The sequence below is a fragment of the Zalophus californianus genome, chromosome 6 (genome assembly GCF_009762305.2).
Source record: "Zalophus californianus isolate mZalCal1 chromosome 6, mZalCal1.pri.v2, whole genome shotgun sequence".
In the NCBI taxonomy this organism is placed as follows: domain Eukaryota; kingdom Metazoa; phylum Chordata; class Mammalia; order Carnivora; family Otariidae; genus Zalophus; species Zalophus californianus.
In genome coordinates this window covers 12,081,507-12,102,801 of record NC_045600.1, presented here as the reverse complement: position 1 = coordinate 12,102,801, position 21,295 = coordinate 12,081,507, and the positions used below count along the sequence as shown (strand labels likewise).

The following is a 21,295-nucleotide window of genomic DNA, read 5'->3' as shown; positions in this document are numbered from 1 at the left end:
ACCTTCTAACGTCACATGCTCTGTATACATTCTCTCTTCTAATCCTCACAGAGAAACTTCTGAGATAAGCATTATCCTCATTTTACAGATAAGAAAGCCAAGGCTGTTGCTAAGATTTACTGTAACAAGAGGCCAAGAGATCAAGAAGGACCAACAGCTCTGCACATGTGAGCAGAGGCATTTGGAGGGCATGACCAGCAGGATCACCACATTCAAATAAAATGGGATCAGAAACACACAGGTGCTTTGATGTGGGATGAGGATGATGGTTAAACACGGTAATAATCTACCACTCTTTGTTTTTTTTTTGTTTTTCCTAAGGGCAGGAGGCGAAGGAGAGCAGCACCAAGGATTCAAGCAGGGCACCAGGCATTTCTTGACTCAAGCATCGTAACAGCCTGATGTTTCTATAGAGGATTCATGGCATTATCTGCCTAACAACTTTTAACGATAGGGAGAGTTAGTCGTCTCTGAGGGGCGGTGTGTGGGGTGGCGTGGGTACTTGCGTCCCTGAGAACAGGTGGGTGGCACAGATGACGGCTCAAGGCCCCTTCCTTCTCTACTAGTGATCATCCCCTAGTGTCATGGAAGGGTGCGTGGAAAACGTGTGCAGAACCAGCCGGAGAGTGCCTCCTTTGTTATCTGTCACTGTTGGCTTACAACAAACTGATGGGTCTTCTGTTTCTTCTGTTTCCATGTGGAAGCCAGGATCCCAGGTACGGCTCTTGCCCACTCAACACCCAAACTCCCTTCGTGTGGTAACAATCCCACAATTTTCCTTTGAGGAACCCCCTTTCGGTGCATGCATTCTAGGTAGCTTTTGATCCGCTACGGGCTCCTGGGTGGGACTTCCTTGTGACGTGGTAAATCAAAGCCTCCCATGTTGCCGGCCGCACTGATGAACTCAGGGATGGGCACATGAGCCCTGTTGGCTTCCAGAGCCTCACCACATCCTTCTGCCGGAATTCTAGGGATCAAGCCATTCTCTCTGGGTTCCTAAATGGATAAAACAAAAGCCTGCAGCTGCCAGGGGCTATTTCTTGGGAGAGCCTTTCCTGAGAATGAAGAAACCTTTGTATTTGGAGACAGGAGATAAAGAGAGGAAAACACCCAAGTCCATATGCTATCACTTGAACCCTTAGATCCCACCATGTCTGAGGCTAATTCTACCCATGGATTTTTCAATTATGAAAAAATAAATGATATGGGCATGTAGGGGTTTGTGTACGTGCATGTGTATGTGTTTTGTTATTTCATTTTGTTGCTTAAACCACTCTGAGCTGGGTCTCTGTTACTTGCAACCACAATGAATACACCTCGTGTAATCAAATTGCCCTACAGCTTTATTGAACTGCAGAGTCCTGATATTGGCATTCACTGTCAAAAGCTAGAGCACCAAGAGTAATATAAAGTGAATGCGTTTCCTAGAAATCTCTGCAGAACACATCAGTCTAAAGTAGCTCTTCCCAACCGTTTCCGTGTCGAGGCACACAGAAAATTCTAGAAGTGTGTAAGGCACAATGGGGAGAGCAAAGGCGACTGGGCCAAGGATTCAGGCATTCCAAGTCCCTGCCAACCATCCCAAAAGCTGAAGGGACCAATTTCCAGGCACACCCATCTCCCAGGAGCTAGGTGGGAAGCCTTACTAGAGGAAAGTAAAAGTGGAAAGTGGGCGAACATGCTTCAGAACAAGTCCTCAAGTGAGTCTGCTCTTATCAAAATGAGTGACCTGCCTTATCTGACAGTACATTCTTCTTCCTCCATACACCATTCTGGAACAAAATGCTTTTAAATTATTAGTGTTGTTTTTCGAAATCCCCCTGCCAAAACCCAGCTGTTTCTGCACAGTCAGGCTTTCTGGGGTGTGCGGCTGTGGATTCGTCGGAAGGACCCCTCACTCTGCTGAAACTGCTTTTGCTTTTTACAGCAGACCCAGACTAGCAGCCAAGAAACAAGGGGACAGAAGGTCACTGGACTGGGGGTGGAGGGAGGAGTCTCCATAGAGCTAGGCCAAAAGAATGCCATTATTCAAGAAATGATTGAAGAGTTTCTTCAAGACTGGCCAAAGGAGTCATTCTCTTTGAACTCTGGGGGTTTAAGAATGCCGAGCACCCAGTCTGCAGATTCCTACATTGACCCGTTGTGGTCAAAGACAGAAGGGTGGAAAGAGCTTCTTTTCTTTATAAACCCAGGAGCTTGACTTTGTCGATGAGTGCAGAGAATCCAAGGAAAGGCATGTTGCTGTTGTTGTTGTATTAACAGCAACATCTTTCTGTTTATCCAGCACTTATTACCCAACTGTCTTGGACAGCTGACCCATCAGCAAGTTCAACAAACACTACTGAACCCGCTCTATATGCAAGACAGGAAGTGAGGAGTATGAGAGAGACAAAGACACCTAAGACATGAGGCTTTAATATGTAGGGAGCACAGACACATTTCTAGTTAAGTCTAAGGTAGATGATGCTAAATGCCCCAACAGAGGTACAAGCAGCATGTAGTAGAAGAAATCATGTATGGGCTGGTCACTAAGGACAAGAAAAAAGAATGGCTGGGGCACCTGGGTGGCTCAGTTGGTTGGGCACCTACCTTCGGCTCAGGTCATGATCCCAGGGTCCTGGGATTGAGCCCCTGCTTCAGGCTCCCTGCTCAGGGGGGAGTCTGCTTGTCTCCATCCCTCTGCCCCTCCCCCCACTCATGCACGCACAAGCATGTGCTCGCTCTCTCTCTCAAATAAATTAACAAAATCTTAAAAAAGAAAAAATGGCATTCCAGTGATCTCTGCCCTCAGAGGGTCTGCTGAAGGAACAGGACTCTGTCATGTTATGGGCCAAACTATATCCCCCCAAAATTCATATGGTGAAGTCAAATTGTGTCCCTCAAGATTCATACACCGAGGGGCGCCTGGGTGGCTCAGTCATGAAGCGTCTGCCTTTGGTTCAGGTCATGATCCCGGGGTCCTGGGATCGAGCCCCGCGTCGGGCTCCCTGCTCGGCGGGAAGCCTGCTTCTCCCTCTCCCACTCCCCCTGCTCGTGTTCCCTCTCTCGCTGTGTCTTTCTGTCAAATAAATAAATAAAATCTTAAAAAAAAAAAGATTCCTATACCGAAGTCATAACCCCTAGTGCCTCAGCATGTGATTGGATGTGGAGATAGGCTCTTTAAAAAGGTAATTAAATTAAAATGAGACCATGAGATGGGTCTTAATCCACTGTGACTGGTATCCTCATACAAAGGGGGAATTCAGACACAGAGGTACACATAGAGGAAAGCTGACGGGAAGACAGCCTTCTCTAAGCCCAGGAGAGAAGCCTGGAATAGATCTCTCCCTCACAGCCCTCAGGAGGATCCAACTCTACCGACACCTCAATCAGACGTGACCCATGTCTAGCCTCCAGAACTGTGAGAAAAGAGATGTCTGTTGTTTAAACCCCGCAGTCTGTGGTATTTGCTATGGCCGCCCAAGTACACGCCTACATTTTGTGTGCTTCCCCCTGTCCCTGAACATCGCCCACCCTGGAGACTGCCCCCCAACCTCCCAAAGGGAAGTGGACCACCTTGCCCTCCTCCCTCCCCAAAGTGGTCTCAGAGCTCTTGTTGATGAGACCCTATTAGTGTACATGTGGCTCATTGCGCTTGATTCTAGAACCCCACACACTCTTCATGGTCTGTAGGCCGCAGTGGAATGTGATCCTGGCAAGCCTTCCCTCCTCATGAGAGCTGAAAGCCAAGTTGTACTATCTATTATTGTCTTAATACTTTCCATTTTATTAACCCCACTGTGGCTTGTCTGCCTGCCGAAGTACCAGGGTTTCCTGCCTTTTTATCCCCCTGCCCCTATCTTCAGAAGGAGATAATGCTAGCAGACGAATTTGTTCTACTTACGACTCTTTATGGAGCTTGAATGTGGAAAGGACAGAAATCTATGACTTACAAAGACGGTTAAGTGTGGTGCATCCATGTAGCTGCGCTGGGGGCAAATACTTTTGAAACAAGACGCTGGTTAAGGTTGCTGAGGCCTCTGCCATGAGTTCATTTTAAAAAGATAGTTCATTTTGTACCCTCACTCACCTTATTCTGACAAGCACTAGCCTGACTAAACTTAGAATATCAGAGTGAGGGCGCCTGGGTGGCTCAGTCGTGAAGCGTCTGCCTTCGGCTCAGGTCATGGTCCCAGGGTCCTGGGATCGAGCCCCGCGTCGGGCTCCCTGCTCCGCGGGAAGCCTGCTTCTCCCTCTCCCGCTCCCCCTGCTTGTGTTCCTGCTCTCGCTGTGTCTCTCTCTGTCAAATAAATAAATAAAATCTTAAAAAAAAAAAAATATCAAAGTGAACACGGGCAACCGAATCAGAGATCCTGCCTTGTTCATTTGTTATCCCCAGTGTCTCAGCACACATGCTGACCTGAACTAACCTCAGAGATCATCCACCTCTTAAAGGAGATGAAACCCACAGAGAAGTGACCTGCCCAAGGTCACTCAGCTTCCAAACCCAGCCTCTTTCTGCAGCTAAGCGCTGTTCCCTGGGATTAGGAATCCAGAGACCTTGGGCTTCATCCCAGCTCTGCAGATGACCCGAGAGGAAATCCTGGGCAAATTACATCTTATCTCTGATCTCCCGGTTTCCCAAATGAACCATAAATGTCTCTTCTCTGTGTAGACTTCCTTGACTCCCTTGGGCAGAATTAGTTGCACCCATGATATACAATCCAGGATGGCCATGCGGTCGTCTCCACAAGAATTGGCAACCTGGCCCCCACAAATACACCCACACACCCACACACCCACTCCACTTCCTGTGGGTCCTCGAAAGAGTCCTGCCCCCAACTGGAGGATGAAGTGTCAGCCGGCTGGGCCCAAGCCCACCCTCAGTACTCCCTGGGTCCCAGCGATACCTTCAGGGAGTCTATAACCACCTCATCTCATCTCCAGCTCCCTTTGCCAGAAAAGATCAAATTTTACAGTTAAAACCCAATTCCAATCTGGCAACATCTCAACTTTGTTCTTTTGAAACTAAAGGGGAGGAGGCCTCAAGACACTTGAGGGTTCTGAAAGTACCAATTTGGGAATTATGAGAAGTGTTCTGTGCAAATCAGTCATAAAATTTTAATTCACTTACTCAGAAAGTTCCCAAGAGACTCACAGCTGTGGCGCCTTGGCTGGGGCCCATCGTTTGTGAGAACATGGTGCTGACAAGCCCAACATCAAGGTTTTTTTCCCTTTGTGCCAATCAGCTCGTCACAGAAGAAAGCCCGGAGCCACGGTCAGAGCCTGCAGTCCCTCGCTTAGCCTCACCACAGCTTGCTCTCCTGTAATTTGCCTCAAGACAGAAGAAGGATATATGGGCTTTTCCCCACCTGATGACAGGTGAGCTGAGCACCAAAGTTTAAGCACAGCCCCAAGAGGGGCAGACTCAGGCACCCACACCTGGCTGGATGTCCTGTGGCTTTTGGTTGGACTTCTGACAACACTTTGAGCCCAGAGAGTCCAATTCATTCACCTGGGATTTTAATTGTCCATACAATCTGTACTAAAAATTCATAGTGACCTTTAGAAAAAGCTCAAGCATGAGAAAAAGTCAAAGAAAAAGATAACAGAGGAGAAGCGATCAGACTGAGTCACTCCCAGGGTTTCTGTCAATGTTTGACTTTCTTCCTTCTTAGGTGCGGGATGATTACAAAGCAAGGAGTCCCAACCGCATCTTCAGTCAACACTCATTTAACAAATACTTACCAAGCACTAATGATGGGCCAGGCACCGGGGGTACAGCAGAAACAAAATAAGAGGTGGGCAACAAATACAGCCATGACACAGAAAAACAACCTAGGTGTCCATCAGTGGATGAATGGACAAAGAAGATAGATATCACATCTTCTTTGTGATTGATGTATGATTGATATATATATGTGATATATATATATGACTATTACTCAGCCATAAAAAAGAAAGAAATCTTGCCATTTACAACAACATGGATGGACGGCGAAGGCATTATGCCAAGTGAGATTAGTCAGAGAAAGACGAATACCACATGACCTCACTTATATGTGGAATCTAAAAAAAAAACAAGCCAAACAAACCTAAGCCCATAGACACAGAGAACAGATTGGTGGTTGCCAGGGGCAGGGGATGCGCAAAATGGGTAAAGGGGTCAGAAGGTACCAAGTTCCAGGTATAAAATAAGTAAGTCATGGGGAGGTCATGGAAGTGCGGTGACTACAGATAACACTGTATTGCATATTTGAAAGTTGCTAAGAGAGTAGACCTTAAAAATTCCTATCACCAAAAAAAAAAAAAAAAAAAAAAAAAAAATTCCTATCACCAGGAAAAAAAATGCTGTAACCGTGTTGCGATGGATGTTAACTAGACATGGGGATATGATATATACAAATATGGAATCATTATGCTGCACATCTAAAATTCATATCATGTCAATTACACCTCAATAAAAATTAATTAATTAATTACAAGATAGTTATCAATCAGTGGTTCTCAAAAAGTGTGGTCCCAAGACCAGAAGCATTAGCATCACTTGAAAACCCAGGCCCCCACTCAAACCTACTAAATCAGTAGGGATGGGACCCAGCAATCTGTCTGAAGTCCTCCAAATGATTTCACGCACACTCAGGTTTGTGACAGATAATAATGGTAAGGGCTGCGATGGAGAGTGAGTGCAGGGTTACTTTGGACACAGTGGTCAAGGAAAGGCTCTTTTAGAAGGTGCCCTATAAACTGAGCTAAAACCTGAAAAGAGGAGAATGAGCAGCAATGTGAACAGCCAGAAGTCGAGTTCCAACACAGGAAAGAGCAAGTGCAAAGGCCCTGAGGTAGGGAAGAGCCTGATATGTTTGAGGAAGAGAAAGGAGGCCAGGGTAACCTGTAAATAACAAAGAACAACCTGTCCAAAGAAGACATCCAGATGGCCAACAGACACATGAAAAGATGCTCAACATCACTCATCATCAGGGAAATGCAAATCAAAACCACAATGAGATAGCACCTCACACCTGTCAGCATGGCTAAAATCAATAACACAGGGAACAACAGATGTTGGTGAGGATGTGGAGAAAGGGGAACCCTCTTGCGCTGTTGGTGGGAATGCAAACTGGTGCAGCCATTCTGGAAAACAGTATGGAGGGTCTTCAAAAAGTTGAAAATAGAATTACCCTATGATCCAGCAATCATACTACTAGGTATTTACCCAAAGAATACAAAAATACAGGTTCAAAGGGATACATGTACCTCGATGTTCACAGCAGTACTATCTACAATAGCCAAATGATGGAAACAGCCCAAGTGTCCATCAATTGATGAATGGATAAAGCAGATGTGGTATACATATACAATGGAATATAACTCAGCCGTAAAAAGGAAGGAAATCCTGCAATTTGCAACAACATGCACGGGCCTGGAGAGTATAATGCTAAGCAAAATAGGTCAAAGACAAATACCATATGATTTCACTCCTATGTAGAATTTAAGCAACAAAACAAAGCGGAGGAATAAAGGGGAGGGAGAGAAGGAGGCAAACCAAGAAACGGACTCTTAACTCTAGAGAACAAATTGATGGTTTCCAGAGGGGAGAGGGGTGGAGGAGATGGGGGACACAGATGATGGAGACTGAGGCGTGCACTTGCTGTGAGGAGCCCCGGGTGATATATGGAAGTGCTGAATCCCTATTTGTACACCGGAAACTAGTATTACACTGGATATTAACTAACCGGAATTTAAATTTAAAACAAACAAAACAAAGCGCATCCAGGGCATCTTATGGGAGGAGCGGGGTCTGAAAGTCAGCAAGCCTACACTCTGGTCGGCCTCTTCCACGGACGAAGGAAGGGTTACTGGGGACAGTCACAGGGCCTTTCCAAGTACTCTGTGAAACGGGGAAAACAATCCTGAGTCTACTTACTGGGCTGTTTGAGAATTCAGCGAGTGACTGGATGGGAAAGCTTTTGGAAAAGCCAGAGGCAGTGTTCAAGTGGGAATTATCCCATTTAAGGGAGGAGATTAAGGATATAACCTCAGGATCCAGCCTCCCATAGCAAAAAGCCAACCTGGTCCCTGGCCACCGCCTGCTCTCTGGAGCTAAGTAAGATCGAGATGGTTCTCTAACAAGGGTCTGTGTCAGAGGGCTGAGGTGGGGGATTTCCCAGAAAGGCCTGATTGTGAAACTCTTAACATCTTCACCCCACTGGTCAATCTAAGAGGATGCCTGGCTTCATGAGGAGCTTGTGTTTTACTCCAGCTGCTTGCAAACTCTCCCCAGGTGTTACAAAGACACTGCCAGATTTCCCACGAACGGGCTATCATCACGGTCAGAGCCGATTTCATCACCATCCCTGGAGGCTCCTTTTCTGGAGGGACTCAGAGAAGGGCTCACCTCCGCCTCCGGCTTGCAGGAAGGCTCCAACCAGGACTCTGAGAACATGGGGGTGATTGCATTAAGAGATGGCCCAGTAATGAGCTCCCCCCCCCCCCCCCGCCCCGCCTGAGCTTAATCTAAATGCAAAATCGCTGCCTCGAGGGGAAAGATACTATCTCCAGAATCTACCTGCTTCCAGAAGCTACCCTTCACCTCGTTGTTGTAAGTAAGCTACCCTTCACCTCAAGTCATCCTGAGTGGTCAGGGCTGGAGAGAGCCTCAGAGACTATGGTCCAGGCCTTCTCGTACAGATGGGGAAATGGAGCCCAGAAAGAGAAGGGATGGAGCTGCCATCACCCACTGACCTTGTGGCAGGACTAAGATCAGATGGAGACCCCAGACCACAGGGCCCCTCAACCAGGAAGCTTCTTCAGACAGAAGCCACACCCCTCCCCCACTCAAAAACCTGTATTCACAGAACAAAGCCCAGGCCGTTGGCATGGCCTTCAAGGCCCCCCCAGTCTAGTTCCTGCCACCTTTCTCAGCCTTCTCTCTCCTTCTGTGCCTGCCCCACCCCCAACCCATGTCCACGCTGCAGCCGAATGGGCAGGTGACCACTGGGCTCATGACCAAGGCTGTCCCTCACCAGTATTCCTGCCTCCATGTCTGTACTATAATGTTTCCTCAACCCAGAAAGCCCTTTTCCATCTCCCACGTGAAAACCCTACCCAATCCTCCAAAGAGTCTCTTAATGGGCATCACACCCATTCCCAGAGCAGAATTCCTATTCCTTGTGGGCCCTCCTCCAGCACCTGGCAGTACTGCGCCCACCACCTCTTGAACTTGGGCTCCTGTAAAGATTCTCATGGGGTTATGTACCTCCCCCACCCCCGCCGCCAACCCCCACTCACCCCCACTCAGCTGTGAGATCCAGAGGGCAGGGATGGAGTCTGACTCATCTTTATATCCCCTCTGAGCACTTGGCAGTGCCTGACCCAGAGAAGTGCTCAGTGACTGTTTCATCAAAGGAATGCACAGATGAGCTACACCTGTCTTTATGGGAGAGTTCTCTGACCCCCAGCCAGGGCCAACGAAGCACGGCCAACCTGCTTTTGATGTTGTCCCATGACACTGGGCGACAATTAACTAGTATGTGTTGGGCTCCCTCTTCCCTGCCATCCCACCCCAACTCCTGGCCAGAGCGCACGCTCCCCAGGGCAGCGATGGTGCCTGACTGACCTTTGTTGCCCAGCACAGATCTCAGCACATAAACGATACATGAATGAATAAAGTCCATTAATGATAAAACTAACCTATTTGGACAACCGAGACATAACAGATTTCCCTTGCTCCTTTCAATCCTATACACACAATTCACCACGTAAGCTTTTCTGCTTGTTCAACAAATATTTATCAGGTGCTACAAATACAACAAGTTCCTGCTGGATAGAGAGTTGCTAAGTAAATAATCCCAAATGTCTATGTATCGTAGTTTTGGGGCATGAGCCAGAAGACACAGGACGGGATGCTGTGGTCACTGCTAAGTTTGCCCTGAGTTTATCACTCGCCCTAGTGGTCCCTGTCCCATCCTGCTTCATTGTGGTCACAGCGGTCCTGGTGGAGATGGCCACCCCTCACCCACCTCAGATGCAGAAAACAGATGACTTCTTTCTCCCCACTGGGAAGGAAGCAGAGTCAGGTTTTTTGTGTCTTTGCGTTGCTTAATATAATCTCCCCCAAATTATTATCTCCTGCTTCCCATGGGAACTGTTGAAGATGCCAATTTCATACTGATTCCGGATACAAGTCTGTTCTGTCTGACCTCATTGATTCCTGGGGGATGTGTTGAGACCTGTGAAATATGTAAAAGCTCATAAATCAACTCTGGCTGGCGTTCTGCAAATGTCTTCGTTTGAGAGAAAGTCAGACGGCACTGACAATTCCCCCGAGCCTCGCTGCTTCCCCAGCCCTGACCCGCCCACCATCCCCCGGAGTCCATGGATGCTGGCTGCCTGGGGCAGGGCCCAGCACTGGCTGTCCCCATCTCCCCTCTGGCCCAGCTCCGACGAGCCGGAGGGGAATGGGAGGTCAGTCCTTGACATCCAGTCTGAAGTCTGAGGCCCTCTGGAGGGAAGGAATCCTGTGAATGTCCTCTCCCAGCCAGCCCCCAAGGAGATGGCCTCAAGACCCTTCCCCAAGCATGCTCCTTTGCTTCCAAGACAAACAGGAGCCTTGAGCTCAGGGGGTGTGCTCGAGTGAGTGATGAGAGGTTAAGTTAGGAAATGAGCGAGGGCTCCTTTCTCACTGCTTGTGTTTAACAGTGCACACACTGCCTTTCCCCGCACTCATTCATTCGTTCATTTGTTTGTTCATTCATCCATTCATTCGACAATCATTTATTGAGAGCCCACTCTCCCAGATGCTGTGGATAAACAGTGGATGCTGGGGCCATACCTGCACCCAAGAAACCTTCCAGCCCCCACCACGCACCCCACCCACGGCCCCAAGCCCCGACCCCCACATCCTCAGGAGGGCACATGGGCACCTGCTGCCCTCTGCCACACACCTGGGGGCTGCCCGGAAGCTGTGAGCTTTCTGCTGCCAAGAAAGAGGGCAACAGGCCTGCTGGGGAAGGTGGTCTGATGAGGGGTCGGCCCAGCCCACCAGCCCTGCCCCAGTCACAGCCTGCCAGCCAGTGTGGTTTAGAGTCCGCCTTTCTGCCCGCACGTCCATGTGTCCAGGGAAGCCAGCAGCCAAAGAGAGAGGAGAACACACATACCCATGTCACTCCTCCTCGGAGCTCCCAGAGCTGAGAGCGCCCCAGAGAAAGGATCAAAGGCAGCCTGTCTGGCTGAGTGGGGTCAGAGTGGAGAAGGGCAGTCATATCACCAGTCACAATCTGAAAGGCAGTCCCTCTCCATCTCCCTCCCCTTCCACTCTCCCTCCCCAAACTTCCCCACCTGGGCTAAGCAGCCCCTTCTCCCCCCCGCCCCCGCCCCGTGTCTCCCGCTGTGGCTGGCTAAGGATTGGTAAGATGTGCAGCCAACAAAGCTGCTGTTCTTCCACGAGAGCAGAGGGAGAGGGAGGGACAGCAGTGACTGTTTAGGGGGTGTGCACCTGACTATGGGACACTCCGCATTCCTTTGCTAAGCTTCCAAACAACCCCACAAGATGTGTGTTATTATCCCATCATGTAGACGGGACCCTCAAAGGGTCTAACACGCTGAGCCGGGCAACTGCGCAAGGATAGGATTTGAACTCCAAATGTCTGAATCTATAGCCCATGCTCTTCCCCGCCCCCATTTTACTAACTCCCACTGCTCTTTGGCCTGATGACCTCTCCCTCCAGGTCCTTCGAAAATAAAGATCTCCTTTCTTTCCCTAACAGCAGGTGTTATAACTTGAGCCTCTCAGAGGATATTTACATGAGACCGTTGTCAACAACATTAAATGTGATTACGTATGTATTGCTTTAATCACCTTTCTTGTACTCAACGGGCACACACTCTATAAAACGAATACTTCGTATTCCTATGCTATTTTGACTTCATCTCATTTAATCCATTTCTGATAGTACAACAAAGAGCTCCCAAATCACTCTGTTTCTTGCATCATGCTGGGGTGAGGGCAGGAGCCACAGATGCCCTTGTGACACCAGGCACACAAGCAGATAAGAGCCACAGAGAATATCTATGGAGGCTGCCAACATAGGAACAGAACCTATGCAAGTGAGGCCGTTCTAGAGTTGGCCAGTGGTGTACTCAATCCCCTGACATCAAAAGAACATTTGAAAAGAAATCTACCACTAGCCTTGATGACAAAAGAGAAGATACAATCACCTTCTTCCATCTCAACGCACTTGGAAGCTTCACACCTCTATGGAAGCACCACAGGATGCACCTCCCACACATTTAAAACACACACGGCTATGCGGTCCGATCAGCCCTGGCCCCGACAGCTAACGGTGCCCTGCTGCCCTCCAGCAGGCCCTCTCCAGAGAGCCGGTCAGACACCCACCTTAGCCACAACCGTCAAGAGCAGAGCTGAATCAACCTGCTGTTGAAAGTTCACACTTCTCCAACCTCTTGCAACACCACACCACTTGCTTGTCACACACAACTGGCTAATTCCAGAATGGAGCATAATTGAAAGAAACAGGACCAGACCAAGGAACATAAGGTGAGAGCCAAGAAAAATGTGTAGGTCATTGAGAAAATTGCTATGCTAGGCACTGGGGACGTGCCTACGTCACAAAGGCACCAAAGGGCTGGGCGGGTCCCATAGTGGGTGCCCCATCCCCCCCACCCCCGGTGTGGGGGCCGGTCGGTGCACCGCACCTCCTTGCCACCGCGGGCCAGGGCCGGTTCCCAAAGGCGGCTGCAGCTGTGGGTGGAAGGGACTTCCTCATGCACGGAGGACAGACACAGTCCTGGCAGATGTCATTGAGCACGTGTGCTGGTTGAAACCCAGAAGTCGAGAAGGGCCACGTCACGGAGCAATCCGGATGAGAACACACGAACGGAAAATCCAGACTGTCTTCCTAAGGACTGGGAAGATTTAGAAAAGCAGAACGTTCTCGAATTGGAGGAGACCCGAGAGGTCATCTCCTCCAGGAAATTTAAGCCTTTGGTGTGCACGCCACGGACCTGTTCTACAGATGGAGGAAGCCCATGGACCCCTTCTCAGAAGAATGCTTTGAACTGCACGAAATTAAATTCACAGGGAAACCAATTATATTGGGAGGCAGTTAACAAAATATTTTTAAAATAAATGTGTGATGTAGGAATATATAGGCTTCTTCATCAGGGCAGTGCATAACAAGATGGGACAGCAGCTTACTATCTTGGACAAATCTGAAGTAGCGATTAGTGAGAATGATATTTCAAAATAGGCCAAATACTTCAAGACACTTCAGAGGAACTGTTACAGCTGTAACGCGGCGTATTAATAGCTGTGTTTCTCCTGTTAATACTGCCACAGGGACCGCTGAGGGTCATACAGCTTATTGCCTCCAAAATGGACAACAATGACAAACTTCCCTAGAAGTTAATGGGAAAAAACGTGACAGTGGAGCCCCCGAATTCTAGCCGCAGACCCCAAATTAAGACCCTTACCATCCTCCTATCCCTTCTTTTTACAGAAAGGCCGAGTGCTTTCTTATGCCCCACAGCTAATAAATAGCAAATCTGTTCAGTTATTCTCAATGTCCTCTCTGGTCCCTTTCCCCCTCGGTCTGCCTCACTTTAGGCTTTAAAAAAATTGGGGAGGGGGTGGTGTTTTTGTTTTTAAACAAAAATAACACATCCTTCTAATAGATTCGAACAATATGGGACTTACATTTTAAAAATTAAGTTTTAACATTTCTTTTTTTTTTAAGTTTTTATTTATTTTTTTAGTAATCTCTACTCCCAACGTGGGCCTCAAACTCGTGACCTCGAGATCAAGAGTCACATGCTCTACGGAGCCAGCCAGGCGCCCCTTAACGTTTCTTTAGATGCAGTTCTATCTAAGAATAGACAGATGGACTACAGCCTTGCTTGAAAAGTGTGGTTCTGGGACCAACAGCATCACATCACTGGGGAGCTTGCGAGGAATTTGGAAGCTCAGGACCCCGCCGCAGATCTGCTGAGGCAGAACATGCATTTTCCTGGGAGAAGAGCTGTCCTGATACTTGCTGGAGTCCCTTCTCTGCTGAGGTCTCCTTGGAGACCCCTCATGCCAACCAGTGGCTAGAATCCAACCCTCAACTCTCCAAAAGTCATGCGCTATTAAACCTAATTCCAGGGGAAATAACAAACGCTAATAGAATAACAGCACTAGGGATTTGGAGCAGGAGAATTCATAACAGAATGATTGGACTTGAAATAATGAAAACAATAATTATAAGAACTAACCCATTATTAGCCCTTACCACAAGCCAGCCTCCACGCTAGACCATTTATGTGCATACCTCATTTAATTCTTACAGATATCCTATGGAAGTTGGCACGGCTCTCCCCTCTTTACAGATGGAAACACTGAGATTCGGAGAGGCTATCTGTCCCAGCCAATGACTGGGAAAGACTTGAGGCAAGATGGGCTGCATGTGGACAACCTCCCTGAGGCCCGGTTCACAAGGACGGCGGAAGCAAACCCAACTGTGGAGCCCCTGCCTCAAGCCTGGTCCCATTTCCTCCCAGGCCTGCCTGGCCCCAGTGCCCTCAGCAGCCAAAGGAACCGAAGGAACCAAGTGGCCTTCGCTTCCTGCATTTTCCTTCTGGTCTCATCCCTGAGGATGTGGTTTCAAGTTACAGCCCAAACCTTTATAAAAAATAGGGAGAAAAGCCCGCAGGAGCCTCCTCATGGGGGGGCTAAGTGAAGTTTCCAGGTGCTCCTGTCCTTGCCTTATCTGCTGGGAATGAATGTCAGGTTGGAATGACTTCCCACTGCTTGTTTCACAGTTTAAATAAACCCAGGCTTTGCTGGCTTCTGGAAGCGGAATCTGACTGAAATCTCATAAGGGAAGGAACTGGGCAACATTCTGAAAGTCTCCAAGGTGGGTGTGTACCATGCTCAGTTTTCGGTCATTTTAAAGGTTTTAAAGAATGAGGCTTTCAGTACATTTTCAGACGCTTTGAATCTTTCTACAGGTTATCATCGCAAGACCCTAGAGTCTTTCCTGATGAACAGTTTCCATTGCGATACCCCGTGCAGACACTGGACAAGGTATTTTCCCACATTCTCTGAGTCAGACCTTGTTGTTCCCATTTCAGAGATGAGGAAACTGAGACCCAAGGCTCACAGCCAGGAAGTGGCCAAACCAGGGTGAGAATCGAGGCCAGTCTGACGTCCAAGTTCCAGCCCTCTCCACTGCAGAACGCACAGCCTTCCCACCTCTGCTTTCTCTTCACCATCTTGGGGACCTATCACAGGCTACCCAGTATTTCAGCTGCTTCGTTTGCATCTAATCTCCCTTCCTTGACGGTAAGCTCTGCAGAGAGCCCCATGGCCATGCCCAGACACCCTGCCTCCTCAGTGCCCAGGCCATAGCCTGGCACCAGCAGGTGCTCTGTTACCATTGGTTACATTCAACATTAGGTGAATAAAAACTGGCTGGCTTTCAGGAACAATAACTCAAGAGAAAGCCTCAGGCTAGCACCATCCATCTTCCAGAAAGATCCATATGTGTGGCTACCTGACTACTCAAGCGCTTTGATCAATGACAAATCCCCGGGCCAGAAAAGAGAATAAAGGCATTGCTCATAATTTCACAAATGACCAGAAGAGCCCCTGAAGTCCCTGGGCTCTAGTAAAAGACTGCTTGCTCAACTGCAGAACACTCCGTGAGCATCTGTCACCAGTGGAGTCCGTAAATTTGCCACTAAGCCAAGTTGATCGGCAAAGCCAGAACTAAGAATGTCTGCCCAGAGAGGTGACAAGGTGAACTCCAAAGGGGATAAACACACATAAATAGGTGACATCCACATTCACGGACCTTGGCCGAAGGTACTGTTCTCAGAAGCAGTGTTCTATGGTAGGAAGGTTCCTGAGTGGGGGTTCAAACCATGGGTGCTCCAGCCCCTCAGCTCAGCTCCCCTCTTCCTGAGCCTTCAGCACCCACACTGTAAACCCCACAGCATCCTGCCTCTTCAAAGTCTTTTGGCCAGCTCAGACCTCTTGATATGTGCTTGATTTTACCTTTTGTCTGCATCTTGGCTGCATCCAGGTAGGTAAGACTTCCCTGGAGCAGCCCTTTCCTCCTTGAAGACTAACCATGTCCATCTGGCCCTCCAACGCCAGAGAAGCTGGCCACCGATCTCCCAAGGGCCCAGGATCTGGTGGACACATCCTAACCAGCCCTGAGTCCCACACAAGCCAAGATGCCAGTTTTCTTGACGACACAAAACTTTCTTGACTCACGGGCTGCAACTCTTGGGTCACTGTTCACTCCGTAAGTGTCCCGGGTGACCCCGATTTACATCTAGGGGTTGGGGGACTCAAACCTGAGGCCAAATTTTGTTCCAGAAGGAGGAGGGTCTAGTTGCCTCCAAAGCAGAGAAGTCGAGAAGGAAACTCAGGGATACCGGGAACCTGTGCACTGAGTCTGGCCCTGCCTGGCCTGCAGAGATGAGCCACAGTCTAATCTGGACACAAGGGAGGAAACTGCTTCTTTGAAACTGGGTATAAAACTCAGAAAAAGGAAGCCACGGTGAAAATATATGTCTTGTCTTGTCTTACAGTTCATGAGGGGAACACAGGGCAGAAAGAGTACAAAAGAGCAAGGGTGGCACCTATGAAGAAGTCTGCCAAAAAAAAATTAATTTGAATTGGATCAGGTCTCTAGATCTAACTATTACCAGTTTACAGAAGAACAGAAGGCATGAAGGAATATGCTAAATACCACCCCCAAAACGTGATCAGCAAAATCCCAAATATAAGGAATTCTACAGGACAAACAACTCTGCCTCGTCCTCAAGTACATGGCAAGAGAAACAAAAAAGATTAAGAGACATTTAAGAGACTTGTCAACAAAAGGCAATTTGTAGACCTTATTTGGATCTGATTCTAACAAACCAATAAGAAAAAAAAAAGACATTTATGGCACGATCAGGGAAATTTGACCACCACCTCGATATTTAACGATAAATAGGAATTACTGTTGATTTCTGTAGGTTTGATAATGGTGTTGAGATTATTTTTTTTTTAAAGAATCTTTTATCTCTTAAGAGATACATCCTGAAGTATTTAAGGATAAAGTTATATGATGCCTGAGATTTGCTTTAATTAATCCACTGGGGGAAGAGTAAAGACCCAGCAAGGCTGGGTCTGTGCTGATAACTATAGAAACTGAGTGATAAGTAGGTAGTGTTCATTACGTTCTCTGCTTTTGTCTAGGTTCAGAATTTTACAGGACAAAAATTTTAATTACCAAAAAAAAAAAAAAAAAAAAGGGCAAGAGAAGGCCCTCGTGTTTAATCAGGGCTCCAACACAGACTCTCTCAGAGGCTCTGAACAAGACTTAAACTTGCCGAGCCTCATCCAGAGCCTGAATGGGTGCAAATCCTGGCTCATCCGCAATCGCTTCGGCTGGATTTCCTAATCTCTTCAAATGGCACCAGGACCTTAGGACAAGTATAACAGGAACAACGACAGTCCTACCACTCAGGGTGTCAGGAGGACTAAATGTGTTAATTCCCATGTAAATATCCCAGCACCCGGCAAAGGGGAAGCGCTTTGCTCTTATTACCACTGCTGTCATCACTCTTGTTCATTAGTTTCATCTTGATGGGGAGGAGGAAAAGGCTCCTTTGTCCCTCCTAGGACACCCAAATTTCAGAAATGTTTCCCAGTTCTTCCCAATCACACACCGCTGGTTCCACGCTTCCTCAAGCTCAGACCAGCATTCTCCTCCCCCAGGTGGTGAGAACCCCGTGCTCACCTCCGCCTCCTTTGTTAGCAATGCCCCCTCCTGGTGCCTTCCCCCCCTTCGGCCATCTCTGCGCCTAGCTTCCCTCTGCCTGTTCTCAAGCCCACCTCTCGCATCCTTGTTTCTGGAGGGAAGCAGACTCCCTTCCTGGTCCCTTCTCCAGCCCCTCCCCTGTGACGCCACCTCTTACAATGCCCAGAAGGACCTCTGTACATCAGGAAACCATGGGGTGCAGGGAAGGGAAGTTAGAAAGGACTCAGGACTTATGAATGCATAATGCTGAACTTTTTGGAAATGGATGGGCCCGGTGCCAGGCCTCACTAGGGTTCCCTGATTCTATTCTTCTTACAAAAGGGCCATTATGAAGGCTCCGCATCTCCCGTGTGACAGGTTTGGAGCCGTAAAATTGCACGACGTCATGGGGACCAGGAGATGAATAGGTTTCCCAGCCCCATCCTTCTTCTCAAGGGCCCTGGGATCCTGGAAAGGAGTCTGTGGGAGGGAGGGGGCCACTGCAGGAAGCCGTGCAGCAGCTCCCAGCTGTTCCTCAAAGGGGCCTGTGGGATCACCCCAGACACCAGGCAGAGCACCCTGAGGCTCCCTCCGAAATCCTGGAGTACCCCGATAGGTTATCACACCCTCTTCCTCACTTCCGGTCTTGCACTCGGCGTATCCAGCCCCACAGGACATCCTGGAAGAGGAGCTCCACCCCAATCTTTCCTTTTTTTTTTTTTTTTTAAAGATTATTTATTTATTTGAGAGAGAGAGATTGAGAGCATGGGCGGGGAGGAGGGGCAGAGGAGAGGGAGAAGCAGGCTCCCCACTGAGCAAGGAGCCCGATGCGGGCCTCGATCCCAGGACCCAGGGATCATGACTTGAGCTGAAGGCAGACGCTTAACCAACTGAGCCACCCAGGCGTCCCCCAATCTCTCCTTCTCTTCTCCTCTTCTTTCTTTTGGGGATCATTTTTTTTCTACCAGACCAGAGAGGTCATGTGGCCGAGTTAGGAAAGTAGATACTGGTAGTCAGTCCAGTGGCCTCCCACCCTAACCTCTGTCATCGCTAACTTGTTGGGAGTCCATGCTCCCTTCCCTAGAAGATGAAGAAGCAGAAGTTCAATTGGTAAAGTCCCTTCCAGTTACGGCGGTCCTGCTGTGTATTTTAAGGAAGTACGCTACCTCCTTCTCCACCAAACCGCATCCGTGGCTTGACTGGGCCCCACACTCTTTGCCTCTGCCCACTCATCTATATTCAGAGCGACCATCAACCAACTCTCCCCTCCCTCCCCACCCCTCCTTCTCCCTCTCTCTCTTCCTCCTTCCCTCCCCCACCCCTCTCCCACACATACACACCCCATGTCCCTTGTGACCAGTAAGAATAAAGAAGTTTGGGTCCAGGTGCATCCAATTTCCCCTTGCAGCTCTGAAGGACACTTGTTTGCATACTATTTCCATGTATCCAGATGGAAATGCACACTCATTTGCTTGGTATATAGAAGACATTATGAAATAACCAACCCAAGCCTCTCTAACAGCTCAATACTTCAGAGCCCTGAAATGGGACCAACAAAGATCTCACCAGGTACACCAGTGGTCTCCAGAACTTTTGAGGTATGGGAAGGAAGTGTCAGAAGTTCAAAGCACATTTATTTTTATAACATCTTCTAAAATGTTCTAGCTTTGAATGTACGTGTTACACTCCTCAAACCGTATTACTATAACAGAGTATGTATGTAATTTATAAATGTGTATATCATGGGCGCCAGGCTCAAAAAGATCTCGGATATGAGGTACATGATCAAAAAAGTCTGGAGCCATCATCACTCTAGACCATCTGCCAAAGCTGGAAACAGTCACAAAGGGTTTTGGTCCAACCATCAAAGCAACCAAGGAAGGATCCCAGGTAAGCCTCTGCCAAGGCCACACTGGCCAACAGACACCAAAGCTCACTAGGGCACCGGTCAAACCACTTGCCAACCCCTTTGGGGCCTCATGCCATGTGGGGTCTCCTTCCTCCCAGAGGTCTACTCTTGCTGTGAGTTCTCATCAGTGAGGCTCATTTTAGCCAAAAGAACATTGGCACCCACCCAAGGAACCCACTCTCTTTCCAGAACCGTTGGCCATGGCCTTCAAGACTTCTTTTTATTTCAAGAATATCCATTCCATTCAAGGGTGAGAAGTGTTGAAGAGAAAGTGCTGGTCCTTTCTAGATCTTCTCTCTGGGATTCACTAAGTTAAACCAGATGCATTTATTATTGAATGGAAAAAATATAAGCTCAGTCTTTAAATAGATAGATGATAGAAAGACAGACAGATGAAAATAAAGAAAAAACAAATCGGCTTTCTGGGGGTGCCTGAATGGCTCAGTCGGTTAAGCATCTGCCTTCGGCTCAGGTCATGATCCCAGGGTCCTGGGATGGAGCCCCGCATCGGGCTCCCTGCTCCGCGGGAAGCCTGCTTCTCCCTCTCCCACTCCCCCTGCTTTCTGAGATTCCCCGAATCGGCTTTCTGGATGAGAACCATGATGTGACAGCAATCTAAGCTACTCTTGGGTGGGAGGGTTCCCGGGGACACAGGCCGCTAAGCGGGAAGGAACTCTGTAGAAAGTAAGTCGTTGCTTCACAGGTTAGGACTTCATCATTGCCGGATTAAGACTTCCCCAGAGCGCAGAAGCCTGAGACTCTGGGCTACTCACCCACACACTGGTTGCTTTCATCCATCTGATATCCAAAGCGGCAGATGAGAGGCCTCGAAATTGTGGGGTAGTTTGGAGCTGAGAGCGGTGGGGCCGCTGCAGGATACGGACTTGAGTAGGGGTTCGAGTAGGGGTTCGAGTAAGGCCCTCGGTACACTGGGTTTGTTCGGGGGATGCATAAATACCCGCCGTTTTGGTTAACACACATCATGTCTCCTCGGCAGGCCTCAGGGATGGTCCGGCATTCATCAATATCTGGAAACGCCACAGAAAAGATGAGGGTTAGCGGCTCCCTGGCCATGCCGTGCATGGTGCCTACTTCAGCCAAGGATCCCAAAGCAGTCTACCAACATCTGCTCCCAAACACGGAGGGCAGTCCCTGGCTCATCACTGCAGCGACGCTCAAACGTTGGCTAAACTGAATCACATTGACCAGCGTCGCCCAAACATCAGCCATCAGAGACCACATCACAATTCGAGTCATAGCCACAAACCCTGTATTATCACCCACATGTGAAACCCAAGTAAACACTGCCAATCAACATAAATAGAAAGTAACAGTAAAAATGAATGTTTAAATACTAAAAGGGAGCATGTATCTGTGAGTGTACCATCTAAAAACATCCCAGGTGCTCCCATGTACCTTTATGACACTCGGGAAACCCTGGGATGGACCTCATAATTATTCCCACTTCTACTCCAAATAACAGCTGGGCAGGGGAGAGAAAGAGTCCCTTGCATCAAGAAGACAAGGCTTGGCTGAGAGCTAGTTACTTGTGAAGACAGTGGAGGCTTACTGGCAAGTCAGCTCACACGGTGCCAGCCAACAGGACCGT

The 21,295-nt window shown here is 48.5% G+C and overlaps 1 protein-coding gene across 2 annotated transcripts in view; it reads right to left on the bottom strand.

Annotated features, from left to right (window-relative positions):
• FBLN5 (fibulin 5) overlaps positions 1-21,295 on the bottom strand; it is a 77,247-nt gene that overhangs the window by 46,731 nt on the left and 9,221 nt on the right. For both annotated transcript variants that reach the window (XM_035728018.1, XM_035728017.1), the window contains one exon: positions 20,460-20,714. In XM_035728018.1, coding sequence (XP_035583911.1) covers positions 20,460-20,714 — 255 coding nt within the window. The remainder of the gene's footprint in view (positions 1-20,459; positions 20,715-21,295) is intronic.